General features: G+C 38.8%; 1 protein-coding gene across 2 annotated transcripts in view; it reads right to left on the reverse strand.

The window, feature by feature from the left end:
• SNAPC3 (small nuclear RNA activating complex polypeptide 3) overlaps nucleotides 1-23,765 on the reverse strand; it is a 35,979-nt gene extending 12,214 nt beyond the window's left edge. The window contains exons 1-5 of one of the 2 annotated variants that reach the window (XM_082401680.1): nucleotides 23,409-23,764; nucleotides 22,653-22,730; nucleotides 14,628-14,712; nucleotides 6,963-7,067; nucleotides 5,005-5,154 (exon numbers count right to left, since the gene is read on the reverse strand). In XM_082401680.1, the coding sequence (XP_082257806.1) occupies nucleotides 5,005-5,154; nucleotides 6,963-7,067; nucleotides 14,628-14,712; nucleotides 22,653-22,730; nucleotides 23,409-23,728 (738 nt within the window). In that variant the 5' untranslated portion in view covers nucleotides 23,729-23,764. Of the gene's footprint in view, nucleotides 1-5,004; nucleotides 5,155-6,962; nucleotides 7,068-14,627; nucleotides 14,713-22,652; nucleotides 22,731-23,408 lie in introns of both variants that reach the window. The other variant, XM_082401681.1, reaches the window with a different exon arrangement.
• Between the last annotated feature and the right edge of the window lie 341 nt (nucleotides 23,766-24,106).

The raw sequence follows: 24,106 nt of genomic DNA on the forward strand, positions 1-24,106 counted from the left end.
TACATGGAAGAGGCAGAAACAATGAAACAGCAGATGTATAAATAGGACTATGGGTCATTTAGTCCCCTGCTTAGAAAGCTGCTGAAGGCATGAGCACTGATGTACAAACACAATAAACTAAACAAGTGTGGTTAAAAACACTCTCCAGGATTCCTGGAGCTAAGACTGATTCCTAGATCTGACTCACCGCTGTGAGCAGTCATGACATGGTCAGAATAAGGAGGGTGAATTCAGATTTTTCTTCTTAAATTGATCTTATAAACTTATAGCTACACCTTGTTATTCTTTTTTCCCCCACAGGGTGGAGAAACTGCAGAAGACTGCTTCTCTTTTAGAAGAAAAGATAAATCTTCTATTTCCTGGTGTGCATACAAGCCTTGAGATTCCACTTGTTTCTCTTTAATGTTTACCTTCAAAAGCACCAAGCTGGCAAACCTGAAGAACCCAAATATCTTAAAACCACTTTCAATATAACTCAAAAACTATGCTGGTCTCCATGCCAGTCACCCAAAAGACTGGAATACAGCCAGCCTTGTGGGACAGACAAACATATCAAATAGTATCAGCATATTATTATAAAGCACTAAAATGGACAAACGAAATGGGGCCAGAGTGGCAAACAGAGGACAGTCAAGAAGAATCTCATATAATAAGTGAGGGAAAGGGCTTCCCACCCATGTTCAAACACTCAGAGGCATAAAAAAGTATGGTACGCTTGTGCCAGATAAATTCACTGTGGCTGAAAGATAAGGTGTAAAAGCAGGGGGTGAACAATATAGAAAGTTAACTTGAGAATCACCATTACACAAGGCCTTATATGTCAGCCTAAGGAACTCTGACCACACCCAACAGAGAACCACTGAGACTTTTAGATTGGAGAATGACAGGATCAATTTTTTTAAAAAATGTTTTCAAAAAGAACGGATTTATTCTTTTAGAGCAGTTTTACGTTTATCATAAAATAGGGAGGTGCAGAGGCCTCCCACACACCCCTCCCCCACCACACACACAGCCTCCCCATTATCAACACCACTCACCACAGTGGTGCATTTGCTACCAAGGGGGAACCTACACTGACACATCATAATCACCCAAAGTCCACAGCTTACTTTACAGTTCACTCCTGGTGTTCGATCTGTCTTTGAAAGACATCTTGAGTGGCAGGTATGGGACAGTCTAAAGATGGGGAAACCAGTTAAGAAGTCTCTATAATAGTTCCAGGAGAAGATGCTGAGGGCCCAAACTAAAGCATACGGCAGTGGAAAAAAAGAGTCTGGAGCTATTATGGCAGGATAAACAGCAACGGAAAGGGAGAGTTTCATCTGAAGAAAAAGGGAGATGGTAGAATAATGAGTTTAAGACTAACTGAGCTTGAGGTATCTGGGTTCATTTATTCAGCAAAGACTTGGGCACTTCCTCTGTGTCACACATCATCACAGGAATACATCACTGAACAAAACACAGTCCCTGCCCTCATGATTCAAGGGAAGGAAGACAGACAAATATATAACATGATGTTAGGTAGTGATGAGTGTTATTAGCATGTCGGGGAAGAGAATACTAATACAGGGAAAGACCTCTCTGTTGAGGCAACATCTAAAAGAAGAAGAAATGAGGGAGTGAGTCATCTGAATACCTGGTGAAGAACACTCTAGGGTGAAGGAACATAAGATACAAAGGCTCTGAGCAGGACCCTGCTTAGCATACATGAGAAAGAGCAAGAATGGCAGGTTGTTTGAAGGCAACAAGTGACAAAGAGGGTGTTAGCATATGAAGTTGGGAGGCAGACAGGACCAGATAATGGACCACAGTAAGGACTTTGTATTTTATTCTAGATATAAGAGAAAGCCACTATAGACTTTCAAGCTGAAAAGCAACAGGATCTGACTGATACTTTACAGTATCATCTGGCTGGTATAAAGGAGAAACAGAAGTGTGGAAAGGGGCAGGAGGAACAGTCACTAGGCTACTGCAAAAGTCCAGGCAAGAGATGATGGTGATTTAACCAGCCTGGTACCTGTGAAGGAGCAGAGACATGGGCAGATCCTAAATATAATTTGAAAGTAGAGCCAAAGCACTTGCTGATGCCTTCAATGTGGGATGAAAAGGAAGCAAAGATGATTCCAAGGTTTTTAGCTTAAGTAACCAGGTGTAGAATGAGTGTATTTACTGAGATGGGAACACTGGGGAAAGTACAGATTTGAGGAAGAAGAGAGAACTAGAGTCTGTTTTTGAACAAATTAAGTTTGAAATGTCTATTAGACATTCAGTAATTGTCAAGGAGGCAGTTGGAAAAAATAAGTCTGGAGTTCAGAGAAGATGTTGGGATTGGAGATGAAAATCTGGGCTAGGAATCTGGATGAGATCGCCTAGGGAGTATACACAGAGGAGAGGTCTGAGGATTGATTCAAAGGGCTTCATAACATTTACAAGTCAGGAGGATGAGAAGCATCCAGCAGAGGAATTAAAGTCAGACAGGAAGAAAATTAGGTGGGTGTAACATCTTTTTTTTTTAAATAAATAAATTTATTTATTTTTGGCTGCACTGGGTCTTCCTTGCTGCGCATGGGCTTTCTCTAGTTGTGGCGAGCCAGGGCTACCCTTCGTTGCGGTGCGCAGCCTTCTCATTGTGGTGGCTTCTCTTGTCGCGGAGCATGGGCTCTAGGTCCGTGGGCTTCAGTAGTTGTGGCACATGGGCTCAGTAGTTGTGGCTCACAGGCCCTAGAGCACAGGCTTCAGTAGTTGTGGCACACGGGTTTAGCTGCTCCGCAGCATGTGGGATCTTCCCGGACCAGGGATCGAACCCGTGTCCCCTGCATTGGCAGGTAGATTCTTAATCACTGCACCACCAGGGAAGTCCCAGTGGGTGTAACATCTTAAAAGCCAAGTAAAGAAAGTGTTTCAAGTAAGAAGGAATATTCAATTGTGTGACGTGCTGATGAGAGGTCAAATAAGATGAGAACTAAGTCTATGGTGGCATTAGTAAAGTGATTTTGGTGGAGTGGTGATGAATAAAAGTGAGTGTAAGACAAAGTGGGGGGAGAAAAAGAGAAACAATGAATTGAGGTACTATTATTAATTCTTCTTATTATTAACTCATTAACTCTTGAGTCAGTTTACCGAGAAGAAAGCAGAAAGATGAGATGGTAGCTAGAGGAAGATACAGGGTCAAGAAGAGGTTTAGAATGGGAGATGGGAGATATTACAGCCCACTTGTGTACTAATGGGACAGCCAACAGAATGGAAAAAACTGATGATGCAGGGAAGAGGGGATAAATACAAGAACAAAGTCCTTGGTTATGCAATGGGGGATGGAATCCAGTAGACACCTACATTGGCTTTTGATAGCAGCAGGTTTAGCCCATCCATTGTAACAGGTGTGAAGGCAGAATTGCATGGGCAAATGGGTAAATGTAGGTAAAAGACAATGGAAAATTCTTTTCTGATAACTTATTTTCTCAGTGAAATTAACAGCAAGGTTTTCAGCTGAAGGTAAGCCACAAGGAAAGGATGCTGGCAGTTCCAGAAGGAATAAAACAGTTACCTTGAAAAGTGGCAGAGTGTATCGACTATAGAGAGGTGGTAAAAATGCCGGGCAGCACTGAGGCTAAGTGAGAATGCCCAGTGACGCTTACAAATAATGGGTTTGGAAACCAAGAGAGAAAGAGATTTACAAAGATTGGAGTACACTTAAAACCATGAAAACTGGGGGGAAAGCCCAGAAGAACAATTTAGAATAAGAATTAAGATGAAACCTAAGTTATAATACCATCTGTATGGCTGGTGATAAAGGAATGAGCAAAAAGAAGAGATTGTGATGGTTCTTGTCCAAACTCTTATCTCCATTCTAGTTGTTCCAACATCTTCTTAGTGATCTACAGGAGATGCTGCCCTTCTTAAGTATGCCAGTAAATCTGAGGTCCTCTGCCAGAGTTGTACCAGGTAACAGAATTAGGTCAAGCTTGCTCTATGATGAAATTCAGAAGGATCAAGGCCCTACTGTTATTGAGTAAGCAATCCCTTCTGGAAACTGTGGGTGGCCAGTCTGCCACTTGGGTCCTTTCTATCCTGATCCAATGAGTATGCAGGGTTTCTCTGTCCTTTTGAGAGCAGCACCCTGGGAAACACCAGCAAGGACTATCACCAGATATTACGTCCCTGTTTGCTTCGATCCTTGAACTAACAGGTTCTTCTATGGGCACTGATGCTCTTGGGTGGACTCCAACACTTTGCTGGGGGCAGTTATGACAGACAAACTCATACAGAGTTTGAAAGAGAAGACAGTGAACAGCAAATTCCAATGCTACAGTGAGGTCAAAGTGTATGAACGTGGAACAGAGACCTATTGGTTAGAAAATTAGGTGGTCCTATGACCTTAGAAAGAAGAGTGTACAGAAAATGGTTGAGAAATAAATGGGAGATGAAGAAATCAAAACTGAATATAGCCTCATCTTTAAAAAGGTCTTGATGACAAAAAGAAGGGAAGAGGGACTTCCCTGGTGACGCAGTGGTTAAGAATCCATCTGCCAATGCAGGGGACACAGGTTCGAGCCCTGGTCCAGGAAGATCCCACATGCCGCAGAGCAAATAAGCCCATGCGGCACAACTATTGAGCCTGCACTCTAGAGCCCACGAGCCACAACTACTGAGCCCACGTGCCACAACTACTGAAGTCCGTGCGGCTAGAGCCCGTACGAAGCAACAAAAGAGAAGCTACCGCAATGAGAAGCCCGCACACTGCAATGAAGAGTGGCGCCCGCTCGCCATAACTGGAGAAAGCCTGCGCGCAGCAACGAAGACCCAACACAGCCAAAAATCAATCAATCAATAAATAAATTTTAAAAAAAAATAGAAGGGAAGAGATGAGCTTGATGGAATGGCATAGAAGAAGAAAGCATTCACCAGAATGTTTATGAGCCTGTTCACCTAAAATCACTATTTCCTTAGCTTATTATTATTATTTCCTCTTGTTTTATGAGTGTTAGAAAAAAAAAATCACCTTACTTTGCTGATGTGCTCAGGGGCTTGGTCAGGAGTGTTGCTGAATTCCCCACCAATCTGGAGGTCACTGACACAGCAAATTGAATCCCTCAGTTCCGTGAGCTTTTGACTGCCCAATACCAGCATCGTCTGGTATGGTTTGTGTTCTTTGTGCTATGAGTCAGACAGTAAATAAATCAGTGTTCACTTAGAGACAAAGCAATTAAACTATAAATCCTGTCATGACCAGATCTAAATTAAGTTACTTGTTTTCTTACTTTAAGTTATTCCCGTAATATGGTGTCCTGTGTTTTCTTAGATTCTGCATTTGTCTACTCAGCATCGATTAATTATAGCTCCAAACTAATCGCCAAAGTTGTTTACATCTCCCCTGTGATCCAGAGCCCATACTCTAAAACCATCTCTTTTATCTAACTCTCATATACCAAGCCGATATTTCCCCTGTCCTAAGTCAATCCAGAGCCAGGTACCAGAAACTAGGGACAGCCTGATAGCCCAGAGCCCACTGGAATTATTCAAGATAGCCAATCCTAAACTGTTTACTCTGCCCTGCCATGCCTTTCCCATGGAAACCCAATAAAGGCTGTGGCCTATGCTTTTCCCTTGCCTCCTGACTGATACTGGTGCTTCCCCCTGTGGCCCTGCATGATGTGGCATACCCTTTCCCCTCAGGAAATGTAAACAATAAAAATCTTTCAATGGCACTGGCCTCTAGTGCTGTCACTCAGTCACCTCCATAAATTAAAATCCTATGAGTACAATTGAGACACTTGGTGCTGTGGTCTGACTGCTCATGTTTGTCCAAAATTCACACATTGGAATCTTAAGACCCAATGTGATGGTGTTAGGAGGTGGGGCCTTTGAGGGTGATTAGGTCATGAGGGTGGAACCCTCATGAATGAGATTAGTGCCCTTATAAAAAAGAAGTATGTAACCCAGAAGAGGACCCTCACTAGATGCTGGCATGCTGATCTCAGACTTCCAGCCTCGAGAACTGTGAGAAACAAGTTTCTGTTGCTTATAAGGTACCCAGTCTGTGCTAGTTTGTTATAGCAGCCAGAATGGACTAATACCCTTGGCAATAAAACTTTTTTAGTTTAAGCTAAATTTTATAATCAAGATGCTACTAAAGTGACATTAACATGAAGCACCTTTGGAATATAACTTCACTGTCTTTTAAATTTTCCTGGAAGTTACCTCATTGAAGTCAAGCAATCTATACACTACCCGCATGTTATAAATGCAGAGGTTTGGTTTTATTGGTTTTGTTTTGCTTTGTTTTGATTGATAATTTGAGATCTTAATCAAACAAAGTAATTAGTACTACTTCCCAGATGATTCATAAAAGTCTATTTATTCACAAGTGCAATTTATGTAGAGTAATATTTCAATGAAACCTTATCAAAGTTTATGATACATGTATTTGGAGAATCAAGAATATATACACTCTGGGCTGGGATAGAGTTCTCTTTATTAGAGATTCTTAAGAAATTCCTGGATACCCCTGACCTGTTAACTTTCTGCATTTTCATCTAAGAAGAGCTGTCTTTAGCTAGTTCAATAACTTCCCAAGAATTTTGAATTGGTGAAAAAAAACCCCACCCCTTTCCTTCACCAGTTTTTCTGCAAAAAAAAAAAAATAATCCTCAAGAATACATATTTTCAGAATCACTGTGGATTTACATACACTTCCAGTTGCTACTAATACAGAAATCAGGTATACATTCCAACGCTGTAACTGTAATCCTATTACTCAAGAGATAATTTGAAATCTGACCTTATTTACCATATTCCTTATATAAAAAAGAACCCAAGAATATAGACAGAATGTCATATGAGACAGCATATGCTTGCATTTATTTTGGTTCAAATAAGGTTCAAATAATTAAACTTCAAATAATTAAATTCTTTGACAAAAGTCACTCATATTATCTGTGAATCCAAAAGGTTTTACTACTGACCTTATGAAATATAACAGGGTACAAGATATTCACAGATAGGATAAGCTCTCCTTCTTCAATCATGTCTGCTGGATTTTCAGGCTTTTTTCCTATGGCATGTGACTCCTGAAGAAGGAAAACAAGTTAATAAAGACATTAAAATCAGACACTGTGACCCAGATCAGAGGCAGTGTAGAATAAGGGCTATAAGCAAGGGCTTGAGTCAGCCCTGGGTTTGACTCCTAATTCCATTTCAAGAAAATTGTTAAAAACCTCTCTAAGCTTTAGTTTCATCATCTATAAAAAACAGAAAATACTTATTTTACAGAATGCTTGCTGGAAATGTATAATAAAGCATCTAATAAGACATTTGGCACTAAGTGCTTAGCAATTGATGATTAAACAGGAGTATCACCTAATGTTGGTCTAATACTGGCAGTTACTAACACTTTTACATACCTCTTCTCATATTATCATGAAAGCTATTTGACAGATGAAGCTTAGGTTCACCAATTTACCCAAGGTAAATCAGGGTTAGAATGCAAATACAAATCTGTTTGACTCTAAAACCCGTTTTTTACTACACTGTCACATCTTTAATCCATCAATACATCACACTCTCTTTTATATGTGCTTAATAACTATAAAATAGAGGCCACCAGGGAGGACTGGTTAAGAAGTAAAGGTGCAAAAGATGTTTTAAAAACAGGTGGTAGTGACATTGTGCAAAATGGCACAGCAGGAAGCTCTAGGGGATCAGTCCTTCCAGCAAAGCAACCATTAAGATGGAAAGAGACTGGAATCAACTATTTTGGCACTCCGGAACCTGATCAGACACTTGTATCAACCAGGTCAGTGCCTGATGAAGGAGCAAGCTGCTGATCTTTCCTAGGTTAGCAGAGGGTATAAACTAACTACCATGGGCTAAGAACTACCATCATTTAGCCCTGTTGCAGATGTGGAGACAGCAGCCTGTGGTCTTGGAAAAGGTGGCCGACACCAGGACGAGCAGCGGGATCTTGTTCTCCAAAAACTGGGGGTAGTGTGATTTGGTTGGTCTGGCAATGCCCTGAGGGCCTGGTGCAGATACTTGCCTTCAGTTTTACCAGCAGTGGCTTCCCCCAGCAGCATCCACTGGAAAATTTAAAGACACAGGACCCTTTGTGGAGTCAGACGTTTAAGGAAATCTTGGTCAGGTCACTGGCTGACCAAAGTGATCACTAATCAGAAACATCAGTGACCATACGGGCATACCTTGGAGATATCACAGGTTCACCTCCAGACCACCGCAGTAGCAAATACTGCAATGAAGTGAATCATATGAATTTTCTGGTTTCCCAATGCACATAAGTTATATTTACACTATACTGTAGTCTATTAAGTGTGCAATAATAGCATTATGCCCCCCAAAACAATGTACAGACCGTAATTTAAAACACTTTGTTGCTAAAAAATGCTATCTTCTGAGCCTCAACAAGTTGTAGTAATAATGTCGATGTTCACTGATCATAGATCACCAAAATAAATATAATGAAAAAGTTTGAAATATTGTGGGAATTACCAAAATGTGACAGACATCAAGTGAGCAAATGCTGTTGGAAAAATGGTGCCAATAGACTTGCCCAATGGAGGGTTACCACAAACCTTCATTTTGTAAAAAAAAACGCAGTATCTGTGAAGCATAATCAAGTAAAGTGCAATAAAATACGGTATGCCTGTACACAACAAGGACTACACGTTGGAAAAATAGTTTGGGAATGTCACAATCAGCTCCAGCTCTCAACAAGTAAAAAACACACTCAGAATGTCTAGTTCTCAACAAAAACTTATAAAATACACAAAGAAACAGGAAAATATTGCCCATTCACAAGAAAAAAAAGAATTTGACAGAAACTACCATTGAGGAAGCCCAAACACTGAAATTACTAGTCTAAGATGTTAAATCAGCTGTCTTAAACGCACTCAATTAGCTAAAGGAAACCATAAACAAAGAACTAATGGAAATCAGGTTCCTCAATAAGATTAAAAGATGATTTCTCGGGACTTCCCTGGTGGTCCAGTGGGTAAGACTCCACGCTCCCAAGGCAGGGGGCCCGGGTTCGGTCCCTGGTAAGGGAACTAGATCCCGCAGGGATGCCGCAACTAAAAAGTCCACATGCCACAACTAAGAGTCCGCATGTTGCAACTAAGAGTCCACATGCCACAACTAAGACCCGGCACAGCCAAAAATAATAAACAAACAAACAAACAAACATTTTTTTAAAAAAGATGGTTTCTCACCAGTAACCATGGAGACAAGAAGGCAGTGCAATGATATATTTAAAGTCATGAAAAAAAAACAAAACAGTCAACCAAGAATTCTACACCCTGCAAAACTAGCCTTCAGGAATAAAGGAGAAACTAAGCCATTTTCAGATAAACAAAAGCTGAGGGAGTTCATTATCAGTAGACCTGCCCTATAAGAAATGTTAAAGAGAATTCTTCAGCCTGAGATGAAGACACTAGACAGTAACTTGAATCTATAAGAAATAAGGAACATTGGTAAAGGTAAAAACATAAGTAATTATAAAAGTCAGAATTACTGTACTTTTGGTTTGTACCTTCTCTTTTTCCCTATGTGATTTCAAAAGCAAAAGCCTAAAACAATATTTATAAATTATGTTAACAGACACATAATATATAAAGATGTTACCTGTTACAATCACCATATAAAGGAAAGAGACGGAGAGGTATAGGACTATACACACACACACACTACTGAAAAAGTTGGTATTACTAAAACTAGGTTGTTCTATGTTTAAGAAGTTAATTTTAATCTGCAAGGTAACCACTAAGAAAATAACAACACATACAGAAGGAAAACAGAACGGAATCAAAAGGATACACCACAAAAATTCAGTTAAATACAAACTGAATGGAAGTAATGGAAGAACTGAAGAACAAAAAACATATATGACATACAAATAGCTAAATAGCAGAGGTAAATCCTCATCAGTAATTACTCTAAATGTAAATGGACTAAACTCTCCTATTAAGAAGGCAGAAGATTGGCAGGTTGGATAAAACTAGATCCATCTATGCACTCTCTACAACAGACTCACTTTAGATATGAAGACACAAAGAGACTGAAAGTAAAAGATGGAAAAAGATATTCCATACAAATAGTAACCGAAAGAAAGCTGAGGGGGCTATATTACTGTCAGACAAAATAGACTTTAAGTCAAAGAAAGGTTACAAGAGACAAAGAAGGACATTATATATTGAGAAAAGATACAATCCAGCAAGATACAATACTTATAAACATATGCAGCTAACAATAGAACTTCACAAGATATAAAGTGAGAACTGAAGAGAAAACAGATGGTTTCTACAATAATACTTGGAGATTTCAATACCTCACTCTCAACAAATAAGTAGAACATCCATATGGAAAATTAATAAGGAGATAGAAGACTTGAACAACACTATAAACCAGTTAGAACTAACAGACATATATAGAACACTCTATCCAACAATAGCAGAACATACATTCTTTTCAAGGGCACAGGGACCATTCTCTAGGACAGACCACCAAGTCTTAATATATTTAAAAAATTAAAATCATTAAAAGTATCATTTCTGGGACTTCCCTGGTGGCGCAGTGGTTAAGAATCCGCCTGCCAATGCAGGGGACACGGGTTTGAGCCCTGGTCCAGGAAGATCCCACATGCCGTGGAGCAACGAAGCCCATGCACCACAACTACTGAGCCTGAGCTCTAGAGCCCGTGAACCACAACTACTGAGCCCATGTGCCACAACTACTGAAGCCCGAGGGCCTAGAGCCTGTGCTCCGCAACAAGAGAAGCCACTGCAATGAAAAGCCCGTGCACCGCAACAAAGAGTAGCCCCCGCTTGCTGCAACTAGAGAAGGCCCGCATGCAGCAACGAAGACCCAACACAGCCAAAAATAAATAAATAAAATAAATAAATTTTTTTTTAAAGTATCATTTCTGATCACAATGGAATGAAACTAGAAATCAGTCACAGGAGGAAAACTGAAAAATTCCATGTAGAAATTAAACAGCATGCTTTTAAACAACCAATGGGTCAAAAAAGAAATCACAAGGGAAATTACAAAATACCTTGAAACAAATGAAAACAAAAACACAACATAAGAAACTTATGGGATGCAGCAAAAGCAGTACAAAGGGGGAAACTTACAGCTCTAAACATCTACATTAGAAAAGAACAATCTCAAACCAATAACCTAAGGAACCAGAAAAAGAAAACTAAACCCAAAGCTAGCAGAAGGAAGGAAATAATCAAAACTAACTCAAGAAGAAACAGAAAATATGAAGAGACCTGTAACAAGTAAGAAAATTAAATCAGAAATTAAAAACCTCCTAACAAAGAAAAGCCCAGGACCAGATGGCTTCACTGGTGAATTTATCAATCCTTCCTGAAGTCCTCCAAAAAATCTGAATAGGAGGGAATACTTCCCAACTCATTCTATGAGATCAGCATACTCTGATACCAAAGTCAGACAAAGACACTATGAGAAAACTACAGGCCAACAATCCTTATAAATATAAATATAAAAATTCTCAACAAAATACTAGCAAAACAAGTTCAGCAGCATATAAAAGGGATCACATATCACAACCAAGGGGGATTCATTCTCAGGATGCAAGGGTAGTTCAACAAATGCAAATCAATGTAATATACGACACTAATAGAATGATGGAAAACAACACATCACCTCAATTGATGCAGAAAAAACATTTGACAAAATCCCATACCCTTTCTTGATAAAAACATTAAATAAAATAGGAATCAAAGGGAACTTACTCAATATGATAAAAGTCATATATGAAAAGCCCACAGCTAAACTAATACTCTAATAGTTAAAGATTGATAAGGTTGTACACTTCTGCCACTTCTATTCAACAAAGTACTAGAGAAATTCTAGCCAGAGAAATTAGGGGGAAAAGGAAGGAAGGAAGGAAGGAAGGGAGGGAGGGAGGGAGGGAGGGAGGGAGGGAGGGAGGGAGGAAGGAAGGAGGACAGGTCAAGTGAGCAACCAAATTGGAAAAGAATAAAGTTATCTCTGCAGATGACACGCATGATCTTCTACGTAAAAAATCCTAAAGAACTCACACACACAAAAAATCCTGTTAGAGCTAATAAATTTAGCAAAGTTGTAGGATATAAAACCAACACAAAAATCAGTTGTATTTCTATACAATAGCAATGAACAATTTGAAAAGAATATTAAGAAAACAATTCCATTTAAAATAGCAAGGAAAGAAATAAAATACTTAGTAAACAATTTAACAAAGGAGATGAAAGACTCGTACACACAAAAAAACTACAAAATGTTGCTGAACAAAATTAAAGACAACCTAAACAAACTGAAAGACATCTTTTGTTCATGGATTGGAAGACAATATCGTTAAGGTGACAATGCTACCCAAAACAATATAAAGATTTTATGCAACCCCTATCAAAACCTCAATGCTTTTTCTGTTCTTATTACAGAAATAGAAAAACTCATCCTAAAATTCGTATGGAATTTCAAGGGACCATGAATAATGAAAACAATTTTGAAAAAGAACAAAACTGGAAGACTAACATTTCCAAATTTCAAAAATGACCACAAAGCCACAGTAATCAAAACAATGTGGTACCAGGATATGGACAGACATACAGACCAATGAAATAGAATAGAGAACTCAGAAATAAACCTTATTTGGTCAACTGACTTTTAATAAAGGTACCAAAACCACTCAATAGGGAAAGGGCAGTCTTTTGTGCTGGGAAAACTGAATATCCACATGCAGAAGAATGAAGATGAACCTTTCCCTTATACCATACATAAAAATTAACTAGAAATGGATCAACAACTTAAGAGCTAAAACTATAAAACTCTTATAAGAAAACAGGGTAAAATAAAATCTTCATGACGTTGGATTTGGCGATTGTTTCTTAAGTATGACACCAAAAGCACAAATAACGGAAGAAAAAAAACAGATAAATTGTATTTTATCAAATTTTAAAACTTTTGTACATCAAAGGACACTATCAAGAGAGTAAAAAGGCAATCCACAGAATGGAAGAAAATATTTTAAAGTTATACATATGGTAAGCGTCTAGTATCCAGAACATACAAAGAACTCACAACTCAAAAACAAAGAGACAAACAAGCCAATTTAAATACTGGCAAAGGACTCAAAGGACTTGAATAGACCTTTCTCCAAAGAAAGTATACGAATGGCCAAAAAGCACATGAAAAGATGCCCAACATCAATAATCATTAGGGAAATGCAAATCAAAACCATAATGAATACGACTTCACACCCATTAAGATGGCTATTATCAAAGCCTAGAAAATAACAAATGTTGACAAGAATGTGGAGAAACTGAAACACTCCTACATTGCTGGTGGGAATATAAAATAATTCAACCCCTGTGGAAAACAGTTTGGTAGTTCCTCAAAATGTTAAACCTAGAATTACCATATGACCAAGCAATTCCACTCCTTGGTATATACTGAAAAGAGCTGAAAATGGACTCAAACAGATACTTGTACACTAATATTCATTACAGCATTATTTACGATAGCCAAAAGGAAGCAATTACCCAAATGTCCACAACAACAGATGAATGAATAAACAAAATGTGGTATATCCATACAATGGAATATTATTCAGCCATAAAAAGGAATGAAGTTCTCATGCATGCTACCGCATGGAGGAACCATTAAAACATTATAGTAAGTACAACAGGCCAGATACAAAAGGACAAATACTGCATGATTCTACTTATATGAAATATTTATAATCGGCAAATCCACAGAAATGGAAAGTAGAACAGAGGTTACCAGGGGCTGGGGTAAGGGAGAATGGGGAGTTGGTGTTAATGGGTATAGAATTTGTTTGGGATGATGAAAAAGTTCAGAAAATAGTGGTGATGCTTACACAGCATTGTGAATGTACTTAATGCCACTTAAATGAACGTTTAAAATGGTTAAAATGTTAAATTTTATGTTACGTAAATTTTACCACAATTATAAAAATGCGTGAGAGAGAAAACAGATGCCCTTCTGCACTATTAAGTGCCTAAAACAGCATTTGGCTCGTAATAAGTTGTCAAGAACATGTACTGAATGAACCTATCACGTCTACTAACACTTAATTCCTCATTATTCATCATCTTAAATTATTCTGAGGGTTTTAGCTAAGAAATAATGGATTAGAAAAGAATATAGTTAAACCAAAATCAGGAGCAGAACAAAAATATCAGAAAGAGGGTGGTGAAAGGCATGAAATTAGCCTAATACAGAGGGCAAGACCAAAGTAAAAGCAAAAATAAAGGCAGAGATCTGAGAGGAAAATGTGCCATTACTTGAATTTTTTTTCTTTTTTTCTTTTTGGCTGCACTGCACGGCTTGCGGGATCTTAGTTCCCCGACCAGGGATCGAATCTGTGCCCTCGGCAGTGAAAGTGGAGTCCTAACCATTGGACTGCCAGGGAACTCCCCATCGCTTGAATTTTATCGGTCTTTTTCTCCTACTAGTTCCCAGTCCCAGTGAAGTTTCTCTAATTTGTTTCCAACTAAGCACATCCAATATAAAGCCACCAGACAGTCATCACGAACATCAATGAGAGTTTGTTTCATGGGAAAAGGTAGAAAAGATAAGACTTTTACCATCTCATAAGCAAATGTTTCTTGTCTGCAGACCCGGTCTATCGTTATGGTTTCTTCCCGGTGTTCCAGAAGTCTCTTTCTAACCCTGTTACAAGAAAAATCAAACTTCAACATTCTTTACTGGGGCTTCAAAAATATCTTTAATATTTAGCTTTTTATTCTGAACTAATTTTAGACTTAAAGAAAGGCTGCAAAAATAGTACAAAGAATTCCCTTATATCTCTTACCTGGCTTTCCCTGTTAACATCTTACATGTTCATAGAATAGTTATCAAGACCAGGAAATTAACATTAATACAGTATTATTAACTAAAGAACTTTTTTGAATTTCACAAATTTTTAACTTTAGTGCCTCTTTTTTTTGTCCCAGGATCCTATTCAGACACCACATTGCATTTCTTATTTCTCCTTTCCCCTCCAGTCTTTTACAGTTCCTCAGTCTCTCTGTCTTTTATGACCTTGACACTTTCAAAGAGCCCTAATCAGTGTTTTTATAGAAAGTCCTTCAATTTGGGTTTAATTGCTGTTGCCTGATTGGAGTAAGCTTATAAACTTTTGACAAGAATACCACAAGAATGATGTTTTCCTTCTCACTGTATCCTCCTGAAGTTCATAATGTTAGTATTAGTATGTCTTATTCCTGTAGATATTTACCTTGGTTAAGCTCCTGTCTGCCAGGTTCCTACACTAGAAAGATATTTTCTTTTCCTTTGTCCCTGATAAGTGTTTGGGGGGAGATACTTTGAGACTATGCAAATCTTGTTTCTCCTCAAACTTTCCTCCAGGAATTTTAGCATTCACCAGTAGATTTTGTCTACAACACTTATTACTGTGGTTTATACCTAACAGTGACTCTCTATTTTCCTCCTTTAACATTTATTCATTGGTATTATGAGGAAGACCTGCCTCTTTCTTCCCATTTATTTATTTCTTTGGTTATTTATATTATTAGTATGAACTCATAAATATTTACTTTATTCTACAGGTTAAAATCTAATACTATTGTTATTCTGTTGCTCAAATTATTCTAGTTTTGGCCACTAGGAGCTCCTTCAAGTTGGCTCTGTTCTTTCAACAAGTCATCATTTTTTTGTTGTTAAACATTCCCTTACTTTCTGGCACCACAGAAGATGCTCAAGGCTCACCCTGTATTTTCGTGTCTCAGCCCTGGAATCCAACCACTTCTCCTAGGAGCCCTAGTTCCTTCACTGGAGAGAGGTTTAGACACCTGTACCTGAGCACGAGGTGTTCTCATTGTTACTGCAGTCACTGCTTCCAGGACTCTCAGCAGAGAGAGGTACGAAACATACATATATATACTAAACCACACATGTACAAATATCTGTGTTTCTGTATTTTTCTGTTTACATATTTTTTAACTTCAATAATGTAGTTTATTTAACCCAATACTCTGTTATATATTTTTAAAGCCATTGAGTTTATACTACTACTTCTAATCCCAAACTAAAATCAGGATTCATTTTAGCCTTCAACCTTTCCTTGTTTATAACTTTTCTCCACAAGTGAGAAACCCAGCTCCCTTTATCTCTAATCTATTCACTTACACATTCGGTTCTTTAAAAAAACATGGTTTCAGAATTGCTAACCTACACCCCTGTGAAAAACACTAATAATTAGTAGCTCTTTTTGTCTTCAGCCTTACAACACCGTATCCAAGTACACTTTTATACAGAATCAAATTAGATCTTTCTTCCTAATTCTCTTCAGTGTTGTTATGCTAGTCATTTGTAACACAAATAGACGCATTTGTTAGTTTTCACATTCTATTTTGGGTCTCCCCCTATATCTTGGCTGGTTTTGTCTGATTACTTTTGGGTTGTGTAAAAGATATGTGAAACACTACTATGATTCTAAGAGAGTTATAAAAAGTATACATATTCAGAGAAGTATCATTCCCTCTTTGTCCCGACCACTAACCTGTACCTATCTCCTCCTTTCTTTCCACCCCTTTCCTACCCACCCACCGCAGGCCACCAATCTCTACAGTTCTGGTTTACCCTCTCCATTTCTTTTGTTCAAATACATAGATACCTATGTATTTTCTTATATTCCTTTTTGTGTCAGTCTGAGTTCAATTAGGAGAAAAAAACTAAACAGTAATTTGAACAGAGAAAGCTTAATCTGAAGAATTATTAACTTTTAACAGAGGGCTGGAGTAATGAGGGACTGGCAAGTAAGAAGGAGAGAACGCTAGAGAATACAGGAAGAGCAGATACGAGGAACCCTACCCCTTGCGCTAAGAAAGAATACCCAAGGAAGGCTCCCTTTTCTTCCCCCAGGACTGAGAGCCAGACCTTGTTGGAGAGGGAATGGCTGTGACTTGCTGAATGGCAGAGAAGTTGCTAGGGTGCATCAGTGGAACCTGCTGGAAATCTCCCTCAAGGGTGCCAGGAAACGCTTTTCCAGGGAGGTTTCAAGGGGAGTGGAGTGGCAGGGAAAGCTCTGCGTTACTGACTGCCGGGTACTGCGGGAGCTGGACGCTGGGGAAGCTGTGTGCGCTGCAGGACCCTGCTGAGCCAGCACACGGCACCAAGAAGCAGAACTCCTTCCTCGTGCAAAGTCTCTCCTGTGCCCTTTACTGACAAAGCTTAATACTGTGCCAGTTGGGAAAGGAAAAATATTTAAAGAGCTGAGACTCATTTTTACAGAGCAGGCAAAAAGGGTACACTTTTAGATGAGAGCCAATAAACTGATACCCAGTGAAACTTCTTTTTTACATGAAGGGTAACGTACGCTTCTGGGCTTTGCTTTTGTCACGTAACAGTATTTCCTAGAAATCTCTCCTTCCTTATCCTTTAGCACAGCTACACAATACTGCACTCTGTGGATGTCCTATAATTTCTTCAACAGTCTCCTATGTATGTATATTTAGGATATTTCAAATATTGGCTATTACAAACAAGGCTGCAACGAATAACCTTATGCATAATAAATTTTCATATTGTTGGAGGTATATCTTCAGTAGAGATTGCTAGAAGTGGGACTGCTAAGTGCCTATGTAATTTTGTGTTGGGCATTACCAAATTTCCCTAGAGGAGGGCTGTTATCAATTTACGTTTCCATCAGGAATGTCTGAAAATGCCTGCTTCCCTCAGCCTCAACAAAAAGAATGTATATTTTAAAATTTGTGCCAGTCTGATAGGAGAAAAAAGGTATCTGTCATTTTAACTTGCATTTCTCTAATAATGAATCTGCATGAACATTTTTTCATGTTTGTGAGGCATTTTTATATCTTTTTTGTGTGTGAGTTACTGGTTCATATCTTTTCCCCATTTTCCCTTTGGGTTTTTGGTCTTTGTCCCTCAACTTTTAAGGTATTATACATTTGGGTTACCGGCTCTTTGTGTATATGTTATATTTTCTCCAAGTCTGGCAGCTGTCTTTTGACTTTGTTAATGGTGTTTTTTGTCATGCAAAATTTTAAATTTTTATATGTAGTCAATTTTATCAATCTTTTCCTTTTATTACCTCTGGATTTAAATAATAGTTAGAAAGCCTTTCACTACACCAAGGTAGGTATGTTTCATTTTCTATATTTTGATCCCAATCCCTTTGGAGTTTATTCTTGTGTATAGCGTCATACTAAATTTCCATATGCATTTGAATCTAACTGGACTTTCTCTTCTATTCCACTGGTCTATTTGTCTATTCATGAGCTAGTACCCACTGTTTTAATTATAAAGACTTTGTAGTATATTTTAACATATGGTAAAATAACCAGGCACTCACAATTTTCTCCTCCTCACCCAGTTTTTTCCTAGTTATTCTTGAATATATTCCATATGAACTTTATTATCAACTGTCTAACTCCATAAAATAAGCAATACTTTTAGTATTTTTATTGGGATTGCACTTAATCTGTAAATTAACTTAGAAAGAACTAACAACATTATAATGCTTAGTATTCCTATTCAAGAACAGAGGATATCTTTCAATGTTTTCAAGATTTTTTCTGAGTCTTTCAGGAGGGTTTAAAATTTTCCCTTACCTCAGTTTTACACATTTCTTGTTAAATTTATTCTTAAGTATTTAACCTTTTTTGACTATTGTAAATGGGGTTTTCCTCCACCATTATGTCCTCTAATTGTTTACTGTTTGTATCTACGAAGGCTATTTTTTTTATTTATCAATTTTGTATCCTGCTCTTACACAATTCTTTTTTGTTTTTTGTCTGTTTTAGCATTGATTTCTTTTCCAGGTAATACCATGAAATCATTCACAAATAGAGCTAGTTTTTCTTCTTTATCTACTCTTATGCTTCTAATTGATTCCTCTCGTCAAACTGCATGGCTAATCCTATAACTCAATGCTGCAAAGCAGTGAGATACTAGGCATGCTTGCTGATTCCAGATCTTAGCAGGAATACATGTACTGCTTCTCTACTAAATAAGACACTAGCTTTACAACTAAGGTATATATATTTTACCATGTTGTAACAATAGCCCTGTTAGAACAGTTCCATGTTAGAATGGCCTGATTTTTGTTTTTGTTAGTAAATTCTAGTTTTATTATGTTGTGATCAGAAAGTGCTGTTGGTTTTATTTCTACTCAGTGGATGTTATGATGTTTCCTCTGTGACCTAATGTATAACCAATTTTTGTGAATGTGCCACGCAGTCTCTAATACTGGGTTATAAATTTTATGTATATATATGTATCTCCATAAGACATATCCTACTGATTATGTTGTTTAGAGCTCTTACCGCCTCACTTTTTTTTAGCCAGTTGATCTGTCTTGTGCTGAGACTGGTGTGTTAAAGTGCCCTATTGTTAGTGTGTTTCTAGCTATGTTTCCTTGTATCCCCTATAGTTCTGTTTTATAAAGTTGGTTGCTGTATTCTTTGGGGTATATATATTTATAAGTATTCTATCTTAACTGTGGTTTGTGGCTTTTAGCACTAAAATGTGTCCTTTGTCATATTTAATGTTTGGGGACTTGAATTTTATTAGTCTGTTATTGGGACTATTACATCTGCTCAATTTTTCTTTCCATTTATCTGGTATACTTTTGTCCCACCATTTATTTTTAGCCTCTCTGAATTACTTTATTTTAGATGTGTCTGTTGTCTCTGTAAGGTTTTTGTTTTGTGAGCCTACTCTAAACCCTTTTATGAGACTGCAGAAAAACTGATGCCTTTGGCCTCAATTCTATTACATTTTCTAATTGTATGTATTTTGTTATATTAGCTGTTTTTTTCATTATGAGACATGTCTTTCTGCTTGTCTATTTTTTAGAAATTGCAGAGGGAGGTTTGGTATTTGCATTTTTGTTCCAGTGGTTACCTTTGTATTTATATATATTTTTAATGCCCCTTGTTACCCATTTTCTCTCTGAAACATAACTGTTTTACCAGGATAGATCTCAGAGTTGATAATTCTGAGTTAATTTTCCCAGGTAACCAGTGAGCCCTTTTAATTTGTAGATTTGGGTTTTCTTCCCCATTCCGGAAATTTTTCTTAGATTATATTCTTAAATATTCTATTTACAAGCTATTGTATTAAAAACAATGTTGCTTAACCTTTGGAGAAAAGAAGAAGTGCTAGAAATGTATTTTATGCTACAATAAAGGGGTCATGTACTTAGGTTTTGTTTTTACTTTATGTTTTTAAGTTATTGGTAGGGAAAAGAAAGGAAAGTTTAGTGAAAGAGAAAGCATAAAGATACAGATTTTTGGCTTTTGGCACAAGCCTAATTCACTTGTGCTACTGTTAAGATTAAGATTAGTCTTATTTTAAATATAATAGTTTTAAAGTACATCAAAATAATCCCAGCTAAGGAATGCTGCACTAACTCCTTTTACATGAGATTATACATATAATTCTACTCACATTTCCTATGGAAGGGACTAGAAGACAACCAAGGAGATCCAGTTGATCTAGTAACAGAAAATAGCCAGGGGAAGCACTGTGTAAAGCAGTCTGAAAATTACTATTTCACATAGCTCAATAACATCATTATAAGCCAATTAGCATGTAATTAACTATAGAAAAAAAAAGTCTGCTTTATAAATATCATCAACTTTCTTCTTTTAGCCAATCTCTAAAAAATCGCTTCCTTAGGTTTATGCAAGTTTCATTTATTCCACTCATTCTACAAATATCTACTGACTCCCTATTATTCTATGCCAAAATTCTAGGAATGAGGGACATGGCAGTGGGTGTGACAGACACAGCTTACGGAACTTTTAAGTTTAGCTAAAAGACAGAAAATTAAATAAGTACAGTATAAGTGGGAAGAGTATTTCAATAGAGAAGTATCGGCGGCTACATGAGCATAAAAGGGGAGCTAGATGGAGTCCTTAGTCCTTCAGCTAAAACTTGAAAGATGAGTAGAAGTCAGCCAGACCGGGGGATAAGGAAGTGTGAGTGTTCTAGGCAAAGGCCTAGGATGAGAGAGCACATTCTAGGAACTGAAAAACAGTGTAACATGGCTGGAGCACTGCAGGGATGTAGGGCCGAAAAGATCAGCAAGATCCATTCTATAGAGGACCTTGTGATCCATTTAAGAACTCAGGACTTTGCCTAAGAACCACTGAAAGATTTTATGTAAGAGAGTGAGACAATCAGATGTGCATTTTAGAAAAAAATCCAAATAATCAATCAACAATAGTTAAAGGGTGCCAGATGGAGTAAAGCAGTCTGACAGGCTTAAGGGCAATTCACAGATGAAGGAGCTTGGACTCTCAATGAGCCTTCAAGGACTTTAGAAATGTTAGAAGAATTCTAGACATTACAAGTGTATCTATTTCCAAAGGGAGATAGATGGGTTGTAGAGATGTGGAAATAATGTTAGGGACTCAAAGACTGGTTAGGGTTCAGTTGGGAGAGGGGCCATGTGCATCCTGAGGCACTGAAAGAGAAAATGGTTGAAAACAAGTCAAGAAAGGCAGATCTAGGCTATGTGGAAGGTTTCAAATGTCTAAGTAAAAAAATCTGAAATTTGCCCATAGAGGAGAGGTTGAGCCATTGACAATTTCTCAGCAAATGAGCGTGCTTAGGTGATAGCATGATGGATAAGTCAGGAGAAAACACAGGACCTAGGAAAGACAGGAACCTTTTATAGTGCTCCAAGTGTTGCTAATGTAAGTGTTAGCCAACAGGGATAAGAGAAACAGATTTGGCAATTACAAAAAAAACCCAACAACAAGGTAGGGTCGAAAGGCCTGCCTCAATTTTTGAAGGGGACAATAGAAAGGGTAGGATAAAGGATGACAACATAGCTGAGATGGTGCAAAGTAAGCGGGCTACAAACTGGAAATTACAAATTTCCCTATTACATGCAGTTTCTCTATAATAGTATTACCATAGAGCAGCCTTTCTCAAAATGTGGTTGGCAGACCGGAATTGATCTATGAGCTATTTGTTATCCAATCAGTACAGACAATGAGAGAAAGCATTTAGAAATGTTCACACCTATGTGACAGTAATATTACTGTGGAATTTAATGATAAAAAACTTGGAGTTTTGTTATGTTTGCCTTTTAATTTCATTTTTCTAGTAATTCATTTTTATCCTATTTTACAAAAGTATCGATCTGACAGAAAATTTTAAAAAATGAGTCCTTTACCACACTATCACAGTATTTAGCTTGCCACCCCCAAAGTCTAAGTGGATTAACTGTACCTTTGTAAACACTTAAAAATAAACACAAATTTGAGTATGGACTGGATATTAGAGATAATGCTGTTACTGTTAATTTTCTTACGTATAATAATACCACTCTGATTAAGTAGTAGGATCATACTTTTAGAAGCTATATACTGATGTACTTAGCGGTAAATTATCATGATGTCTGCAACTTACTGAATGGTTCAGCAATAGAAAAGGACACACACCAGGTATCTCAACTCAAACACATACAGCTAAAGCCAATACGGCCACATGTCAACAATGGTTGAATTTAGGAGGTGGAATGATAACAATACCACACTGTCAACTTTCGAATAATATAATGTTGAAAAAATATTTAAATAAGTATCAAGTAACAAAAGCGAAGTCCTCCATACCCCAAAGTCACTAGGTCAGTATTTTCTGGGATGACTTCTGGATCCTCCCCTTCCTCAAGGCACTTCAGTTTATCAAGACTAAAACAAAAAGAAACAAACAAAGCAATCATCGCATCCTGTCCTTAGCAAGCAGGGGTTGTGTCCTAAATACATCACTGAATAATTAAGCAATCAGATAACCAGAATTAAAGGCGAATTCTGTGCCGATATTCTATAAAGAAAGGGATATACGGCTGGTTGAAGGCGGCCAATACTGTTAAATGGAGAAAGAGATCGTTATTTTTATATTTTCATTTAAAATAAGGCACTTTGAAGAATATCTCAATAATAGCATACCCAGGAGGTCCCCAAAAGAGAACAGAGATAATCAAGGTTTTGACACTGTTGTGGTTAAAGGAGAGTTCCAGCCTCATCATAAACTAAGGTTCCTCCGTCGTCAAAGTGTCTTGTCAAAGACAGATACACGTCGCTGTTACTCTGATTGCTTTCCTACATTAATAAGCACTTTAAAAACTAGTGAATAGAAAAATTAATCTTTCATGCAGCTCTCTCGTCCCTTCAATCCCACTAGCAGAAATTGTGCATTCCCATCACGGGACTTCTCCCGTTGTTCCGGGAAAGCTTTGATAGGGCGGCCCTTCCACCCCGGGGAGTAAACCACAGGCCCGCCCCCATGATGAGGCCCTGGGGCGCGCAGGAGCAAGGCTGCACCCGGGTTGACTCCAAGCCGCAAGAGCCCCTCGGCCCCGCACTCACCCGCACACCGCCCTTAGCTCGGCTGCCGCTTCCAGGCTGCAGCCTAGATCCCGGGCCACGGCCTCATCCTCCCGGCTGGAGTCGGCAACCCCTCGGCCCCCGGGCAGCGCCGGTGCCGGCGGCTCCTTCAGCGACAAGTCCCCTTCCCCGCGCAGCCGGCCAAGCCACAACTCCCCGAAAGCGGCCACATGGAAAACGCGCGTATTCAGCTCAGGATGCTCGTACTCTGGGAAGTTGCAGCCGCCGCTGCTGGGGACCGGGTTCTGCCTGCCACCCACCCCGCCGCCGCACGTTGAGCCGCCCCTGCTGCCTTCAGCCATGTTCGCCCCTCTCCCTTCACGGCGAAAAGCGGCTGATCAAGGCCTCGCGGGGCTTGCTGGGACTTGTAGTTGCGCGTAGCCCGGGCCGGCGAGCAACTGGGCTGCACTGGCGCAGCTTTAGACACTACGTTTCCCGTCAGGCCCCGAGTTGGGCCCGCCCCCGGGCGCGGCACCCCGAGCCTCCGCGTGCAGAGCTTGAACTCATTGTTCTCTGGTCTCGGCTCACAGAAGAGGGGCTCTGGCTTTCTTTTCACCGCAGCTTGTCTGGATGGGTTCTCAGCCCGCTCGGTTACGCAGCATCGCTCTATGCGGCATAGGGCGGTTTGGGCACGCCCTTTGGTCCCCCTCGTTGTTTTCCTCTCGGCCCTGAGGTGCGGA

This window comes from Balaenoptera borealis (assembly GCF_965194805.1).
Source record: "Balaenoptera borealis genome assembly, chromosome: 8".
Lineage (NCBI taxonomy): Eukaryota > Metazoa > Chordata > Mammalia > Artiodactyla > Balaenopteridae > Balaenoptera > Balaenoptera borealis.